At 43.1% G+C, this 17532-nt stretch overlaps 1 protein-coding gene across 2 annotated transcripts in view; it reads left to right on the top strand.

Annotated features, from left to right (window-relative positions):
* The window catches only part of USP4 (ubiquitin specific peptidase 4), a 2223295-nt gene that overhangs the window by 523545 nt on the left and 1682218 nt on the right, over nt 1-17532 (top strand). For both annotated transcript variants that reach the window (XM_069644193.1, XM_069644194.1), the window contains one exon: nt 1630-1747. In XM_069644193.1, coding sequence (XP_069500294.1) covers nt 1630-1747 — 118 coding nt within the window. The remainder of the gene's footprint in view (nt 1-1629; nt 1748-17532) is intronic.

Genomic DNA, 17532 nt, shown 5'->3' with positions numbered 1-17532 from the left:
TTGAACCTTGTTCTTAAGTTTCTTATGGGGGCTCCGTTTGAGCCTTTGCATTCTTGCCCTTTGAGTCTTAACTCTTAAAACTGTGTTTTTGGTTGCGGTTACTTCCGCTCGCAGAGTGAGTGAGTTACAGGCACTTTCAGTTAAGCCACCCTTCACTGTGTTTCAGAAGGACAGGGTTGTCCTTCGAGTTCGTCCTTCCTTTCTTCCGAAGGTGGTTTCAGAATTTCATTTGGGCCAGAAGGTGGTTCTTCCGGCATTCTATCCTCCTCCGCATCCTGGTAAGGAAGAGGAGAGGCTCCATAGGCTTGATCCTAGGAGAGCGTTGAGCTTTTATATTTCATGCATGTCCCGGGTCAGAGTGGACGATCAACTCTTCATTGGTTACGTTGGAAAGCGTTTGGGACAAGCTGTGACGAAACAGACTTTGTCTCGTTGGATTATTTTGGCTTTCTCCGAGTGTTACCGCTTGGCGGGTAAGGACCCACCGGCTGGCTTGCGGGCCCATTCTACCAGGGGTATGGCTGCATCTACTGCCCTACAGAGGGGTGTTCCTATTCGTAACATCTGTGATGCAGCCACCTGGGCTTCTGTACATACTTTTGTACGTCACTACTCCCTCGATTCCATCCGAGGACAGGATCTGGCCTTTGGCAAGGCAGTCCATTATTCAGCAATTTGATTGGGCATGCTAAATTTGTGTTCTAAATTCTTTTCCCACCTCCTTGCTTTGGTACTGCTTTGGGAGTCTGTCAAAGATATGGAATACGTCGGGGGACCCAATCCCCTCGAAGAACAAGTTACTCTCTTACCTGGTAACATTCTTTCAATGGGATGGTCCGACGTATTCCATATCGCATCTCCCTACCTTCCCCACTGCAGAATTTCTTATGCGATTGCAGCTTACGTTTCCGCAAAGCCTTGTATGTGTCTGACTGGCAGAAGACTGGTGTCACACGTTCGGGGGGAAAAAACTACAACTTAGGCTACGGGCGTCGTGCGTCCTACTTATCACATCGGGTGACGTCGGCTGTCGGAGGAGGTCCTCGGGGACGGCGCATTGTCGTCATCGACGCAGGACGCAGATGCCGAAAATTTTCTGAAGCAGCACCGCTGTGGCGATTACTGTCAAAGCTATGGAATACGTTGTCGGACCATCCCATCGAAAGAACGTTACCAGGTAAGAGAGTAACTTGTTCTTTTATACATTCTGCCTAACTTGTATTCTTAAGGGTGTGCGTAACTGAACTGTTCACCACGCTCATGTCCTCCTTAGTCTAAGCATTGCTGTTCAGTCACACTATGCAGATATTTTGGCTAGACAATATTGTTTGTCCCTGTTCATCAGAATAGGGTGGCCTCTATTCATCTGAACATGTCCTAGTGCAATTTGGAGATCAGTTGACAGTGTTTGCTAACACTGCTTTGCTAATTGATGCAGTGCAGAGGTTGGGATGGGGCGAGCTGGCTAACAGAAGCTCTTATACTTGGTATGTCTACAATTGTTCTTGCAGGACTATCCTAGCACTTTTGGACAATGACGATGGCTATAGTTTACCTTTTCACTGTTTGATATAAAAATCATAGACACACCTTTCACTGTTTTGCATTATCATTTTGGTTAAATTGCAGGACCTATGGATCCTCTTACAACAATCACAACACCAGGGAGCCATATTTACAGTCGCAGCCTGGGTTTTGTGGACTCAGCAACCTTGGAAACACCTGTTTTATGAATTCGGCATTACAGGTAACCAAGTCATGGGAAAGTCCAAATTGCAAATATTTTATTTGAAAATGAAAGATTTCTAGTTTTAGACACTTTAATATTGTCACTACCTAGGCACTTCTCGATGCTTATGCCTACTGTGTGTGTGAGATTCAAATCATCACGACTTTTCTAGCAACCAAACATTCGAATAGATTGTGTCCTCACATGCATTGCTCATTTTATGATGATTATCCTTCCAGTTTCAGGTGCTTGAGTTTTGGGGGGCCCTGTGTGCCATCTCATCGAGTTGATGTCCCTCGAGGGCCACAGTTCGACTTTCTACATCAGTATAAGTAGCGCACGCAGCGCGCGTTGGCTTCAGTTCTGTTTTTCCGAGCTAACGCTCTGAAGGATTAGTGTGCTTTGGTTCTTCAGTGAACTTGGTTAGTGATTTTCAATCATTGAAAATGGCTTCCCCAGAGGCTCCATCAATGCTTAAGTCTGGCTTCAAGAAGTGCCATGACTGTGGATCGAAGATGTCGACCACTGACTCCCACCACATTTCTGTGGTGCCTTGGTACTAGTCACCGTACCTCCAAATGTAACTCCTGTCAGGCGATAACCGAGAAGGCTCTAACGGAGCGTAAAGATAAACTGACGGTGGGGAGGTTGCCTTTGAGCTCTCCTTCGAAGAGCTCAAAGGGAAAGTCCGATGAGTCGAGGGATTCTCGTCAACAGAAATTGATCACGCAATTCTTCTTCGAAGAAGGCCAAGAAACTGCTTCACAGTTCACCTTCGACCTCTAGTGATTCCTCGGCTGAGGTAATTAAATGTCCAACTAAATCAGATTCCCCAGCTAAATGGGATGCATTTGTAATGAAATGATAATAATCTTTGAGAATGCAGCCCAACCCCCTCGAAGGACAATCAGACAGCCAATGCACCTGTTGATCTGTATAAAGACAACAAAGGGAAGTCGAAGACGAAATCTTCGAAACCGAGCCATAAACCGGTACAGCATTGAAAAAAATCTCAATCCAATGAGAAATCGTTGAGGGCTTTGACAAATCAGGAATCCAGTCCATCGAGGGTTCCTTTCGAAAAAGCATATGAAGTCAACAACGCCATCTCATTTGCTAACACCGTCAGAGCGTCGACACCAGTGTCGGAAGTCGACAATTACTTCAGAGTTGTCGAAGCCAACATTAACCCAGGAAAAGCTTTTCAAACCCTTGTTGAAGAAAGACTTTTTTTTTTTACAGTCTTTAACCTTTATCTATGAAGATCATGACCCTTCAGATGATGACACACCACCATTTGGGTTAGAATATGGCACCCCTAATGTGCCAGATGACTTCATCTCAGAAGAGTCTAGGTTAAAAGACTTGTATGATAACTTTCAGTCAGCCAGTGGTTTAGATACCTCTCCCGAACAGGAATTTGGCGAAAAAGTTGCTGCTGACCACGCTGACTCTGCCTATAGAAAGCTGATGAGCAGTGTGTTGGTTTTTAAGTTGGAGCATGCCTACTCCTCCATTTGAACAGGATGACATGACTGACATTTTGGACCAGGGTCCCCAAAAGATTGAATTTTGCAATTTCACACTGAACTACAAAAAAGGGTCTCGTTAAATTGGGATACATCTGAAACTTCACTGCAGTGAATACAAATGTTGGTAGAAAATTTAGGCCGTCCAGCAGCGACCCAGAGTACTTGACGAAACATCCAACACCAGAATGTTTGGTGGTTCAGGCTGCTACATCTACCAAGCAATCAGCATACCCCTCTATCGCTCCTGATGGGGATGATGAGGGTGAATGCCTGACCTAGAAAAATATTTACTGCTGGCTGTATGGCATTAAAGTCTAACGCAACTTGTGCCTTGTCAAGGTTTACGTTTACCATGTGGGATTGTGTAGCTATGGCGGCTGACCACATCCCAGAAGATGAAGAAAGAGGCGGCTTCCTGGCAATCAAGGATAAGGAGGCAATGGATGGATGTCTCCAGTCAGGTCTGGATACTGCAGACAGCATCGGCATATTCATGACAACTAGCACAGTGTTACGCAGATTTGCATGATTGTGGAAGTCCGGATTTGCAACAGATGTGCAGTCTAGACTCCTCAACATGCCCTTTGACGGCTCGAGGCTGTTTGGCAGCAAGGCTAATGAGTTTGGTAAAGCTGCAGACCTCAAAAGCAGCGGCTAAATCCATTAGCGCTGCCATTAGACAGCCTAAATGCCCCTACTCCGGTTCATCTTCTTGGAGGGGTAAGTCCTTTCAATTCTACTCAATTGGAAGAGGATAAGTCAGTCAAGGAGGTCAGAGCAGATTACCTCTTGGTGCTTAGCCAACCTAAGCAGTGGCCACTTTACCCTCAGCCGCCGCTTCAGCCACCTCAAAACCACTGAGGCCTTCACTCGCAGGACCCCAGTGGGAGGTAGACTTACTCAGCATCTGAAAAAATGCCAGGGCATTGCTTCATATGCTTGGGCATTGGAAACTGTAGCACAAGGTTACTGCCTTCTATTTCAAAAAAGGCCTCCGGATCATTCACGCGGAGTAACTCTTTCAAAGTTCTGGATCCGCTCCTTGTGCAGGAAACGTTGGCCCTGCTAGAAAAAGGTGCTATAGAACAAGTACCTGTGGCGGAAACGAACAAGGATTGGTACTGCCCTTACTTTCTAATTCCCAAAAAGGACAGAGGAATGAGAACAATCTGGACTTGAACAAGTTCCTCAGGAAGGACTAGTTTAAGATGGTTACCCTTTCCCAAATCCTTCAGGCTCTTCAACTCCAAGACTGGATGGTGTCATTGGACCTTCAGGAGCCTTACTTTCATGTGCCCATCCATCACAAGCACAGAGTACCTGAGGTTGGCGTTTGACGGTTCTCATGATCAGTTTTGAGTTCTGCCATTCGGGCTGACCTCCGTCCCGAATGTTTTCACCAAGTTGATGGCAGCGAATCTCAGGCGAGGGGGTATTCACGTCTACCCCTACCTGAACGATTGGCTGATCAGGGCATGTTCACCTGAACAGGCCCGGGGAAACATATCAGCGTAACCTGTCCTCACAGACTGGGCTTCTCCCTCAATTACAAGTCCCACATGATGCCCAGCATCTTCCAGCCTTTGATTTTCGTTATTATTTTTTAGGTTGATGGGTCTCATGGCATCCTGCATTTTTCTGGTGCTAGAGGCTCGCCTCAGAATGAGATCCCTCTAATGGGCTCTCAGGACTCAATGGTCCCAATTCTCTAACAGAATGTTAGACCACCTGAAAGTTCCAAGCAGAGTCTCTCGTTCTTCTGTGGTGGGTTTGCAAGGACAACATTCTCAAGAGAGAATAATTTTGGCAGCCATGGCCGGATATAACTGTAGTGATGGACGCCTCACTCACTGGGTGGGGAGCCCATGCCAACGACCTGACAATCGGCGGTCGTTGGTCTCCATCGGAGTCCAAACTTTGCATAAACCTTTTGGAACGGAGGGTAATCAGACTAGCGCTGAAGGTCTTCCTGCCCTCTGTATGGAGAAGCAACGTCCTGATATTGACAGAAAACACAGTGGCTATCTACTACCTCAATAGAGGTGTAGGGTCACTACCATTGTGCAGAGATGCAATGCAGCTCTGGTTCTGGGGAATTCAAGTAATCTCTCTATCAGCAGTACACCTAGCCGGAGAGGAGAATACTGCGGCGGATACTCTGAGCAGGCAGAGCACAGTCTCCCACGAGTGGGAACTAGCTCAGGAAGTCCTTCAAGAGATCGTCACACTTTGGGGAACCCCTCAACTGTTCGCGACCAGTAAGTGGTAACTGTTTTGCTCCAGGGAATATCCCCCAAGAGGAACTCCACGGGACGTGTTCGCAGTGGACTGGGAGTTTACACTACTGTATGCGTTTTCTCCAGTCCCCTTCATTCCTCATGTGATCAGGAGGTTGAGAAAGTTCGGGAAATCCATGATCCTAATGGGCCAGGAGGACGTGGTACGCGGACCTTCTGGACATGGCCATCTGCCCTCCAATACGTCTTCCACAAAGAGGACCTTCTCTCGCGAGAGGAGGGTTGGGTTCTCCATCCAGAGGTCAATACTCTTCACCTTCACACATGGTTTCTGAGCGGTTGAGATACAAGGATTGGGACCTCCCGGATGACTTAATGGAGATCTTACTTCCAAACGGTCAGCACCGAAATCTTTGTACCGCTGCCGTTGGAACAAGTTCAGCAGCTGGTGCACGTATAAGTATGTGGATCCCTTTCTATGTGACACTCCTATGGTGCTTTCTTTTTTGTTACATTTGGCGAATCTGGGGCTCCAGATTGGAACAATTAAAGGTTACCCGGCGGCGCTATCTATTTTCAAGTGCTCTTCAGAAGAGGATTCATATTTTAAAATCCCTCTGATTGTACAATACCTAAAGGATCTTACTAATGTATTTCCACCAGTTCCATTCAAAGTCCCTGTATGGGATCTTTAACAGGTATTAGAATGTCTAACATGCATTCCTTTTGAGCCTATACTCTCATGCCCATTAAGACTGTTACCCTTGAAAACTGTTTCGCTAATTGTAATAACGTCAGCCCGCAGGATAAGCGAGTTGCAGGTACTTTCCTGTAAACCCCCACATAGGGTTTTCTATAAATACAAAGTTGTTGTCAGGGTGAAGCCTTCTTTTCTACCTAAAGTAGTCTCCAACATCCACTTGTTTCAAAAGATAATTTTGCCAACTTTCTATCCACCTCCTCATTCTGGAAAGGTGGAGGAAAGATTGCATAGGCTGGACCAAAAAAGGGCTCTCTTTATATATCTAGAATGTTAATTAACGTGACCAAGTATTCCTTGGCTATACAGGCCCTAAATTGGGCGTAGCGGTTACAAAACAAACCCTATCCAGATGGATCATCCTGGCTATTGGGGAATGTTACAGGTTGGCTTGAGAGCACATTCCACAAGGGGGATGGCAACCTCTGCTGCTCTTCAGAGAGGTGTCCCAATCAAAGACATTTGTTCAGCGTCCACTTGGTCGTCTTTTCACACATTTGTGAGACATTACTGCCTGGATTCATCTTCCAGTCAGGAAGGACAATTTGCAAAAGCGGTCCTTCATTCAGTTCATGACAACAGTTAAAACTAAATATAATTTGTACTGCCACCACCAAATTATTACTGCTTTGGGTCTCTATCATTAGATGAGGAATACGTGGGAAGAACATCCAATTGAAAGGTTACCAGAGGTAAGTAATTTGTTATCGATCTTTCAGTAGTCCATGTCAGCCAGATATTTATTTGCTTATTGCTGCTTTGATTTTGTTTATAAAAAAATAAAATCTTTCTTGAAAGAACTCCCTTAGCTAAACAAACGTCTGTTAGTAACTTATCAAGTAGTGTGTTTTATACAGAAATTTTGTAAAAGAAAAATACAGCTGTGTGCAGAGGCCTGTTGAGTCATACTAATAGGTCCTGAAGGAAGTAAATATAAATTGCGGATATGGCATGGGCGCCATGCTGGCTATGCAATGTGAGATCGTTGGGGACAAGTATGTAGGTCCTTTAATAGAAAAGCTTGTGCCTGAGGGTGGGTCGGAATAGATTGAGGTGATGAGCACCCAGATCAGGGTGTATGTGACCGAAGTCTCACTTACAAGGGTCTCTACTATAGAGCAAAGACATTATGCCTTTCGAGGTAGGAGTAGGACAGCCCTTAAACTGATAATGTCAGCCAAAGAGGAGTCCAGAGTACCCTATGCATTCAAAGTAAACCAAATTGAGGACTGGTGTCTTGACACTAGTTTACTACTTTTTGAAAGACCTAACCCACTGTCTGATTCTAAAATTACCGATTAGAGCTCTTTGCTCCTCCCCCTCCAACTCCCTCTGGGTCAGTCGCTTCTCCAAGCAACGAGCTGGTGGTAGATCTTTCTTCGGCTTGGGCCTCCCTCTGGAGCAGCCTCTCTGCCGCTCAAACTTTAGAAGAACCATCTGCGGTTCAGGAAGCCCCTCCAGACCTTCCTCTTTGCTTCTGCCTTCTCTCTTCCTCTCCCCTGCTGACCTCCTGTCTGATACTACAGTGGTCACCTGGCTACCCTCTGAATTCGGGCCCAGGTTCCCTGCACGCCCAGTTGCACACCCGCACTGCCTCCTGGCAACCCTTGCACTTGGGGCCATATCTGCAACCCACAGTCCCCTTACCTGCACCTATTGGACACCTGGTGTCTTCACTTAACCCTTGCACTGCCAGCTGCTGGCTGCACTACTTGTATCCCCTGTATGACAATTGCCCTCCCCTGGCACTTTTCCCCTCTCCTCTCCCTTGCACTTGCGCAATCTCGGTGTCACTCGGCTTAGTAAGATAGTTTGTCTCTGTACCCTGCTCCCCTGCCCTCCCTTGCCTTTTCCCGCCTTCAAACACTTGTGTATAGGCGTGTTATAAGTGCATATCCTATCATGACAAAGCTATGAAATTCCAGTAGTCACCGATCAAGAAATTGTATGTGATGAAGAGCTTACATTTCAGGAACCAGTTCTTAAGAAGACCATTGTTTAGAAATCTTCACTTGGTAACTACTGTTTCTTTTTAGTCTACTTTAGGATTTCTGTTTGGTCTGTGTGCTAGGAAAGATTTACATTTTTCTGCTTTTCTCTCAGACCTGTCTTTTTTGGGGCAAGTACTTCCCTTGCTTTAAGTGCATTTGTATGTGGAGCTGATCAGTCCCTGAGATTCTCAATACTGAAAGACTGTCTCCCTCTGAATTACTTGGATTTTAAAAGTTGCACACCTCACCTGAAAGAGCAATTTGGTTAGGATACTTTGCATCCTTACAGCCTTTACTTCTTGTAACTTTGTGGTTACAATTACAATCTGTCCAGGATGGGCTGGCGGTAGGGAAAATGTTTCTTCTTTTGCATTTTTCACCCCTAATGCCATTAAAAGTGCCATGCGCTCTAAAATGGCTGTGTCACTTAATTTTCACCTGTCCTTAAGCCAATATGTTCTTTACCCATCTTCCTGCCCTCTCTGGTCTGGAATAGTCCCATATTAAAAGCTCTTTACCAGGCAAAGTGACTGTGTGTGTCCTGATGTGGAAGCTGGGACTTTCTCGTGCCAGCCCACATACGTATTTGTTGCTGGGCAGATGTTGGTGCGAGTGGCTACCCATTAGTAGCCACTGCCAGTTTGAATGCTGCAGATCCTTACCATTGGTGAGCTTTTGGGCAAGCTCCTAGCCCAAATCTTGGATATAAGTAGAGCTCTTAGCCGTTTCACAGATCATCGTGGAGTCAAGTCCTTTGGGCACTAGTGGTTAGTGAGAGTACAACAGAGGGCTCTTGTGGGATCACTTGACCCAGCTCATTGCCACTTTGTTATACGTGCTCTGGAGAAGTATGAACACTTGTAGAGAGCAACTGTATTGGCCCCATTCGCAGAACTCGACTGTGTGAAGTCTAAAATGCTGCATTTATTAAATGACACCAATGGCCGAAAAAGTAACGAGTGAGTACAACATGGCGATTGAAGTGTAGCTTGCAAAATTTGCGGTAGGCGGCTGAATTTGCATAACTGTGATTGGTGTCATGATTTTGTTGAATGAAAAGTTGGAGCGGCGTGTCACTACTGGCATTTTGTCTTGGATATACTGCATGTCTCACTGACCACTGTGACCCCTTAAAGATTTTAAGGACCTTCCACGTTCCCATTTATGCCTGCAAAATATATATGGGAGGGAAAGGAGGCCCTGTAATAATGGTGTTGAGGGGACTCAAAAAACCGGGAACTCATTTTCAGAGAATTGACTGTTAAATACCTTTTTTATTTTGCACCTTTCCCATCTCCTTCAGTGGGGCCATCAACATATCTGCAGACTGTTCCTTGCCTATTTTTATGACGGTGCTTTTTCAATCTTAGAAAATGAACTGATTTAGTTTTGGTGGAACTGATTACTCCCCAAGGCTACCAGAATGTGGCACAGGGCCCTGTCCCCCCATTGCTTTCTTTGTATAGCACGCACAGCTCCCTTAAGGATAGTGAAGGAGAGCTCTGTTCCACTTTTAATTTCACTTTAAGTACCTTTGCTTAAGTAGTGATGGCCATGAGGAAGGGAGAGCCCAGGGCACGGGCCAGCTTGAAGGTGGCTAGCGGCAAGCTGGTGGCTGTGAGAAGAAAGAAAGGTAGTTGGCAACCGAGAAAGAGTGTAGAACAGCTGGACACAGGAAAGGTGGAGATAAATGGGGCAGATGTTGAAAGAACAGGAGATTATGGTGAGAGAAAGGGGGGTGGTGATGGGAAGAGACAATAGCGAGGTAATGGGAGAGGCTGGTGAGGCCCAGAAAAGGGGGGTGGTGATTAGGAAAGAGTGAGACCTGACAGAAGTGGTGATGGTAGCAGCATTGGAGAAAGAGGAAGAGTAACCTGGACATGTGGGAAGACGAGAAACTGGTGTAGTGTGAGGAACAATACTGTAGTAGAGGAGGGAAATGGATTTAGGTGGGGGCCTAAAGAACAAGGGTGTGGCAGAGGCGCGAGGACAGTAGCCAGAAGAGTGAGACGATAACCCATATGCTGGAAGTCCCTCCCTGAAACTAGCCTGCCAACCATTGACCATCAGGAGGCCTCAGGGCGAGAAAAGGTATGCCTAGATAATGTATATAAACTTGCTGTTTCCATAGGAAGAGCCCTTTTTGGGTGGCTTATAACTTCTCTCTCCCTGGACGAATCCTCACCAAACTTTGCAAATAAAAGTATAGGGTCATTCTGAATCTTTTTGCAAAGTCTGGTGAGGTTTGGTCCAGGGGGGGCAAAGTTATAAGGGGGGGTCCCAAAACTTCTTCTTTTTTCCCATAGACTGAATGGGGAAACAACTTTGCTCACGCCTACAGCCCAAACCGCTGGATGGATTTTCACCAAATTTGGACCAGGAGCAGTGGCTCGGTCCCGAAAGTGTACTTTTGGAAATTTGGTGACAATCCGTCCAGTAGTTTCTTTTTTTTTAAATGACCAAAAAGTAGGTCCCAAAAAATTAGTGATATCTATGTTCGGTCCGCGGAAATTGGACGTGTTCGCTGATTGGGTGGTTGAGTGTGTGTTGTGCGTCAGATTTTCTGGGCATGCCCGCCATCTTGTATTCACGGACATCCACAGACAGCGCGGTGAAACTTGGTGGAAAAATACTATTTAGTGAAGTGTTTTGGCGTGTAAGACTGTTTGGGGAGGGTGGGGGAGTAAGAGATGGGTTAAATGTTGTATTTATTTAGGTGGCAGGCACCCCTGTTGTTTGTTCTGACCGCGGACAATACGGGTGTCTTGAAATGTTCGTAAATAAACTAAATGGGGGGTGTTCTGAGGACACTACGCCTGTCCGTATGGTTCGTAGGCAAGTTGAAATTGTTCTAAGAACACTCATATTGTTCGCGGACATTAAAAGTGCCCATATGGCATAGTTAAAATGTTTGATTCTATGGGTGTGATATGCTGCGGTGGATGTGGCCAGGGCCTAGAGTCTTGGGTGCATGGCCGCATGGCCGTATGCCCATGCACCCAAGACTCTAGGACCTGGCCACAACCACCGCAGCATATCACACCCATAGTGGCTTATAAGTTTGGCACCCAAGAACAAATTTATAAGCAACAAAGTTATAAGCTAGTATGGGAGTGATATGCTGTGGTGGTTGTGGGCAGGGCCTATAGTCTTGGGTGCATGACCAAGACCAAATTTATAAGTGCCGAAGTTATAAGCCACTATGGGTGTGATTTGCTGCGGTGGTTGTACTTATTATAATATCCTTACTGTTTGGTAACTGGAGTACATATATTCCTTGTTAATTTCAGTGATAAAAGAAAAGATCATGTTAATATTGGTAGTTTGTAAAGACTTGTAACTTTGCATAATCGACATTTTCTTTATTTTTTTTACCCTCATATTTAGTAGATTACAAACCAGTGTAGTGTGCAATTTGCTCAGTTTCTGTGTTTGTTAAAATCATTGTCTGTGGGGAAAAAAAATCCATGTTGGATTAAAAAAAAAACCTTTTGTTATGCTACAGTCTTTGTTTGTTTTCAGTGTTCACTTGTTGTTTCTGGCTTATGTTGTATATGTTAGCTTGTTGCAGATTTTTGGAGCAGTTAGATACCTTTTGGCGTATTCTAACGGTTTATTTTTTTTAATATAATTTAGTTGTATTCATTTATCTGTTGTAGAATCTTGGGGCAGTTAGATACCTGTTGGCATATTCTAACAGTTTATAGTTTTTTTATTGAAGTTTTGTTAATGTTTAAGTACAGATTGTTAGTTTTGGTTTTAAGAAGATTAAATAAGTGTTTGTAAGATTTGCTGGTAATCTCAGCTTTAGAGTAATGGTACTATCATTACATTCAAACCATCCACATTTTGTTTTATCTATGCAGCATAGTGACCTGCATTGGTTGTGGCTCCTGTGTGGTAGATTATACCTATTGTTGTGAAGGTTTTCTTACCAAGTGATACTTGACTGTGTGAATCCAGTCAGCTTGCAGTTGTTTTTGGTACCATATGCATTGTAGCGTAGAAGCATTAGTATTACGTATTTACTATGTGTTTGTATTAGTAAGGTGGAGCAATTATCCGAATTGCAGGTAGTACATAATCTACCATGGTTTGCATTTTGTATAAGTTGCTGAAATGGAACGGATTCACAATTGGGTATGGATACATACACAAAGCGCTCATTGGGGATTTGTTCCTGTGTCACATTGTTGCAGAGTGCGCATGTATGTTTCCACATGTATGAAATCTGGAAGATCTCATTTATAGGTATGTTATTGTTTTCCAGTACTTGTAGTAGGTACATTAGAAATGCTTGTGGATCTTCCTGTGAGTTTATAGTGAATTTCACCATTCCAGCACAGTAGTCCAATTGTCTTATTCCATGAACACTATACGTGTTCTTGGGATTGTTGCGTTTCTATGAAGTACTAACATTTGCAAAAACAATTGGTCTGTACTGTGTAAGTAAATGTTGTCAACAATCGGTGGTAATTGAAATGGAATATTCATTGCTACATTTGCGTAGCAACTTACACCGGTTATATTTGAAAATTTAAATGGACCAGATAAGTCTGTGTCCAAGTCATTTTTTCGGAATGTTTGTTGTTTCTTTGAAGAAGTACTTGAGTTACGTTGAGTAATAGGTTCTTCTTTGGTTGTGGTAAATGATGAAGTATTAGTTTCTTTTACTCTCTTTGGAGGATTTGCAGTGACATCCTGTTGCATTTGTTTGATTTAGTTTTCTTTTACAACATTTTACTTTTTGTGGAACAGGATATGTTTTTAGATGGGGGGTGTATAGTGAAGGAAGTCTATTGTATTCTAAAATGCAAGGAATATCAGCGTTTACTTTACTTGCATCAAAGTTGATTAGAAATAGACCGTCAAGTGTACGTAAGCGTGATAGTGCTACGTAGCTCATGCCTTCTTTAAAGACTGTTACCAATATCTATCAATTCTTTCTCTAGGGTAAGACCTTGTGATTTATGAATGGTGACTGCGCATGCAAGAGTTAGAGAAAATTATTCTCTACGTAAATACATGTCTTGGAAGAGAAGGAATCGAGCTGTTGAGCGTCCTATCATTTTCACTTCTGAAAGTTTGTCAAAGAGAATATTGACAAATTGAATGTTGTTGTCACGTGGGTATGTTTGAAAGCCAACAACTGTACCCAGTGCTCCGTTAACGAGTCCTTGATCCACATCAAGGTTACGTTTAATATTACTCTACAGTTTGATAATTTTAATATATTTTCCAACCCAGCTGTGTTGGAGATTGAATTTTCTAAACTATTTAGTCTTGTGGCTTGCTCACATGCGTAGTGTCATACCATGTACGTCTAGTTTGTCTGTGGCGCTAATTTCAATTATTGGTTGCATTTCTTTTTTCAACATGGTTTCATTGAATTTGGAACAGCTTGCTACAGTTGGCAATAAGGCCATACAATTGATATTTTTGTGTGCGAATTGTTACATAACATCCGTAGCACATGCGTTATCACCATAAAGTGCATGAAATTGCCGGGTTTTCAATATTGTTTGTGCTTCTTGAAATAGTATACCAACTCTTAATACTTTTAAAGATGTTGGCATAAGTGAGATCTGCAGATTGCCACATGTTTTCTGTTCATTCTTTGTATTGGAAATGTTGCCAAAGGTTGACTTTTCCTATGCTGCCAACAGTTTTACGGCAGAGTTTGTGTCCTAAGGTTTTAAAAATATGCTCACCTTTCACTGGTGTCAATGGAAGAAGATCTCAGAAAACAATGTGTTTTCCTCCAAAGAGCTCTTCGTAGTTGTTTTGAGTACTTCTTGTAATCTGAGGTGAATCAAAGCTAACATTAGGTTGCAGACCATGCTCACTTCATCTATTAGTAGCGTTTTCATTGTTTTAATACTCTGCGTAGTTCCATTGCAGCTTCTGTAGAAAGTTTGTAATAGTCTAATTTGTTTTGGTGTTCTACTGGCAGGAGTAGTAATCGGTGTAAAGTGACACCGCCTATGTTGTAGGCAGCTAAACCTGTGGGGGCAGTGACAACAGCTGACAGTTTGTTGTTTGTCAATTGTTGAAGGAATTTGCTGATTATTTTGATTAAGAATGTTTTGCCAGAACCAGCTTCACCACTGACGTACAGTAGTATAGGTTTGTAATTTTGCAGGTGCATTCTTTATTTTCATGTTGTACACCATGTGCAATTTCTTGTTACTTCTTGAAAAATGCTACGCTGCTCATTGTTTAATTTTGATTGTAGTATAGTTAAGTATTTATCTTCATACTGACACATGGTGTTTTCTACTTCTGTCATAGCTAATTCTGCCTCATTTGCTATTAGTGGCTGTCCCAGTGGTTCTTGGCTTCCTGTTACAGAAGGTTGACTACTGTCAGGAGTGTCCTTATCTAGTTGGACCTGGAGTTCTTTTTCGTGTTGCTGTTCATTGTGCAACCTTGTTTTGTAGTGTGTAAAGTTTACATCAGTTATAGTGCTTTCATTTCCTTTCAAAGCATCTTCGTAGGAGTCATAGTTATCTAGTCTTTTTCTTTTCTCCATGGTTTAAAGAGTTGTAGCAGGGACATGTAATATAGTTATTTATGTTGAGGAGTCTTTAATGACAATTTCACATGATTAATTAAACTTGGTTTGGTGAGTTTTACTAAGCTGCCTTCACAATTCGTCACTCTGTATCTACCTTTTTTTCCATCAGGTTTTATAATATTTTTGTATGTGAAGTTTTGGGCTATGTGTTATAGACACATGGTTTCCAAAGTGGTACTTCTGTTTGGGTAGTATGTGTCCAGCAAATTGTTTTTCAAAATGTCTTGGCTGTTGGGATCATTTTTGGCTATTGTTTCTATGTCGTCGTATGATTTGAGAACCATTTTTCTAGATTTCGCAGGACCAAGACTTAGCCATACTATATATTCAGATTTTCCATACAAAGCAGTACCGGTTACACAATCTGCTGCTTCATAGGAGCCGCATTCTCTATGGGAGAGCGGTTTTATGCACAAGCTGTACAATTCCTAGACCGTGTTTTGTCTGACAGGTCATTCCAGAGGTCTTGAAGCTGTTTTTTCTGCTTTGGTTAAGTATGCTGTAACATATTGTGCAACTGCAGTGGAATTGTCTGCAATGTACCGCACATCTATGTTTGCATTCCATAAGAGGGAAATGATTGCATTGTGATCATTGATATATTTTTCCTCTGTTCTTTTTATGTAATATGTATTTTTAGGTGATTTACCTTTAACACTATGTCTAACTGAAGACATTAAGTTTTTCACTTGACCTGTTTTTGTAACTGGTCTAGGGAAACCAAAGCGGCATTTGGTGTAGTATTTCCCTTTGTTTTAGTATTTGCGACGACAATATTTGCCACATTTGTGTCTTTGAAATTGTACAATTTGTGCATGAAGATCACTATTTGTTGCTTCCAATGGAATTTGACATATTTTTCAATCAACTGTAACACAGTGGCATCATTGTCTTGACCAAATTTAGGAGCATCTTTAATCCATAAAAGCATGTGGATATGTGGTGCTCCTCTGGCTTGGTATTCTTTTCTCCAAAATAAGTGTTGCACTTCTCTGAGGGGAGGCACAGTTTTATTAGAAATAGTGTAGCATATCAATGAAGCGATGATGAAAATATCTTCAAACATTAACAGGATCTAGAGAACAAAGTTCTCCAGGTGTTAGTATATCTGTTTGTTTTGTTTGATAAGCGTAGGAAATCATGTAAATCTTCCCATGCATATTCTGCACAACTTAGTGTAACAAATCAAGTGGGTGGGCCAAGGTTTCTTATACAACGTACATCTCCATGACGTCCGAACCAGTACTCTTTAGTACCACGCATGTTTGCTAATAGATTTGTAATACTTGATAGTAAAACCTCATCTTTTTCTTGCACTTTTTGTAATAATTGTGTAGCTGACATATTTTGAAAGTGGGTTCCTGATTTTAATGTGTGTGCAACTCCGTAACAGAGTTGCTAGTTCAGTTTCAAAGAGTAGGTGGAATATTGATTGATTTATTTATAGAGCGCTTTACACCAATGCGCTGTACAATGGAACAGAATACAAAATAACACTTAACAATGGGACAAAATTTACATCTTGAATCATTCAACAAAACAGTGCAAAGAGCAATTAACTGAGGGGGGAGGTGGAAAGGGGAGTGGTGAGAGGTATGGGGGAGTAGGAAATGGACAGGACGAGGGAAAATGGAAGGGAGAGAGGAGTAGGAGAGAGGAGAGAGGAATCAGGGAAGTTTTCAAGGGGGAGAATGGAGGAGGAGGGATTTAAGGGAAGCGCGAAATGAGGGGAAGGTGGTGGTAGAGCGGATTGCAAGAGGGAGTGAGTTCCAGTGGAGAGGTGCAAGGAGTTGGAAGGAGCGGAAATGGGAGGAAGCGCAGGGGGAAGGAGGTACAGAGAGAAGGAAATGGTCAGCGGAACGAAGGTAGGGGGAGTAGAAGGAGAGAAGGGAGGAGAGATCAGGAGGAGCAAGACCATGGAGGGATTTGAAGACAAGGGAGAGAAAGTGAAATTTTAGCTGGAAGTGGAAGGGTAGCCAGCCAAGGTGAGAGAGCGAGGAAGAGATGGAGTCACGGGGGGTAAGGAGACAGAGGGTATGAACAGCAGAGTGGTATATGGATTTAAGAGGGGCAAGCTGTGATACAGGAAGTCCAAAGATTAGAGAAGAGCAGTAGAAGAGGCGGGAAAAGATACGAGAGGAAATTAGGAGTTTGGTGGCGTGGAATGTGAGGGAGGGACAGACTTTGCGTATATTGTGAAGGTGGTATCGGCAGGAGCGGGAGGTGAGTGAAATGTGGTGGGAAGGTGAGAGAGGAATCAAAAAGAACGCCTAGAATATGTATTCACAGATTTAGAAAAAATGTGGATCTTCAGAATACACCCGTAACGAGCGGTATTCTGATGCTTTTATTTGAATAGGTCTATCATCGTACCTTCCTCCTTTGCCAGTAGGAAAGAGTAGAGGAAATGCATGTGCTTCTATACTTTTTTTCACATATGCTGATTGGTGATGCTTTTGTTTGTCGCATTTGGTACGTTTCCAGTGCATCTTCTACGGTGTCATTAGAGTGCAAGGATGAATTGTATAATGGTCTAAAGTATTGGATACTGTAGCAGGATCTAGAAGCTCAAATTGACCAGTTTCTGGTGACTTTTTAATTATTTCAGTGGTTTCCTTGAAGTTTTCTTCAATATTAATTTCTTTGTAGTATTCATTGTCTTTTAGATATTGCAAGGCTTGTCTAACTTTATATAAGTCTAACTGT

Source organism: Ambystoma mexicanum, chromosome 2p (assembly GCF_040938575.1).
Source record: "Ambystoma mexicanum isolate Mex_15411 chromosome 2p, UKY_AmexF1_1, whole genome shotgun sequence".
Classification (NCBI taxonomy): domain Eukaryota; kingdom Metazoa; phylum Chordata; class Amphibia; order Caudata; family Ambystomatidae; genus Ambystoma; species Ambystoma mexicanum.
Note: the sequence above shows the minus strand (reverse complement) of the source record. Positions and strands in the feature narration are given on the sequence as shown.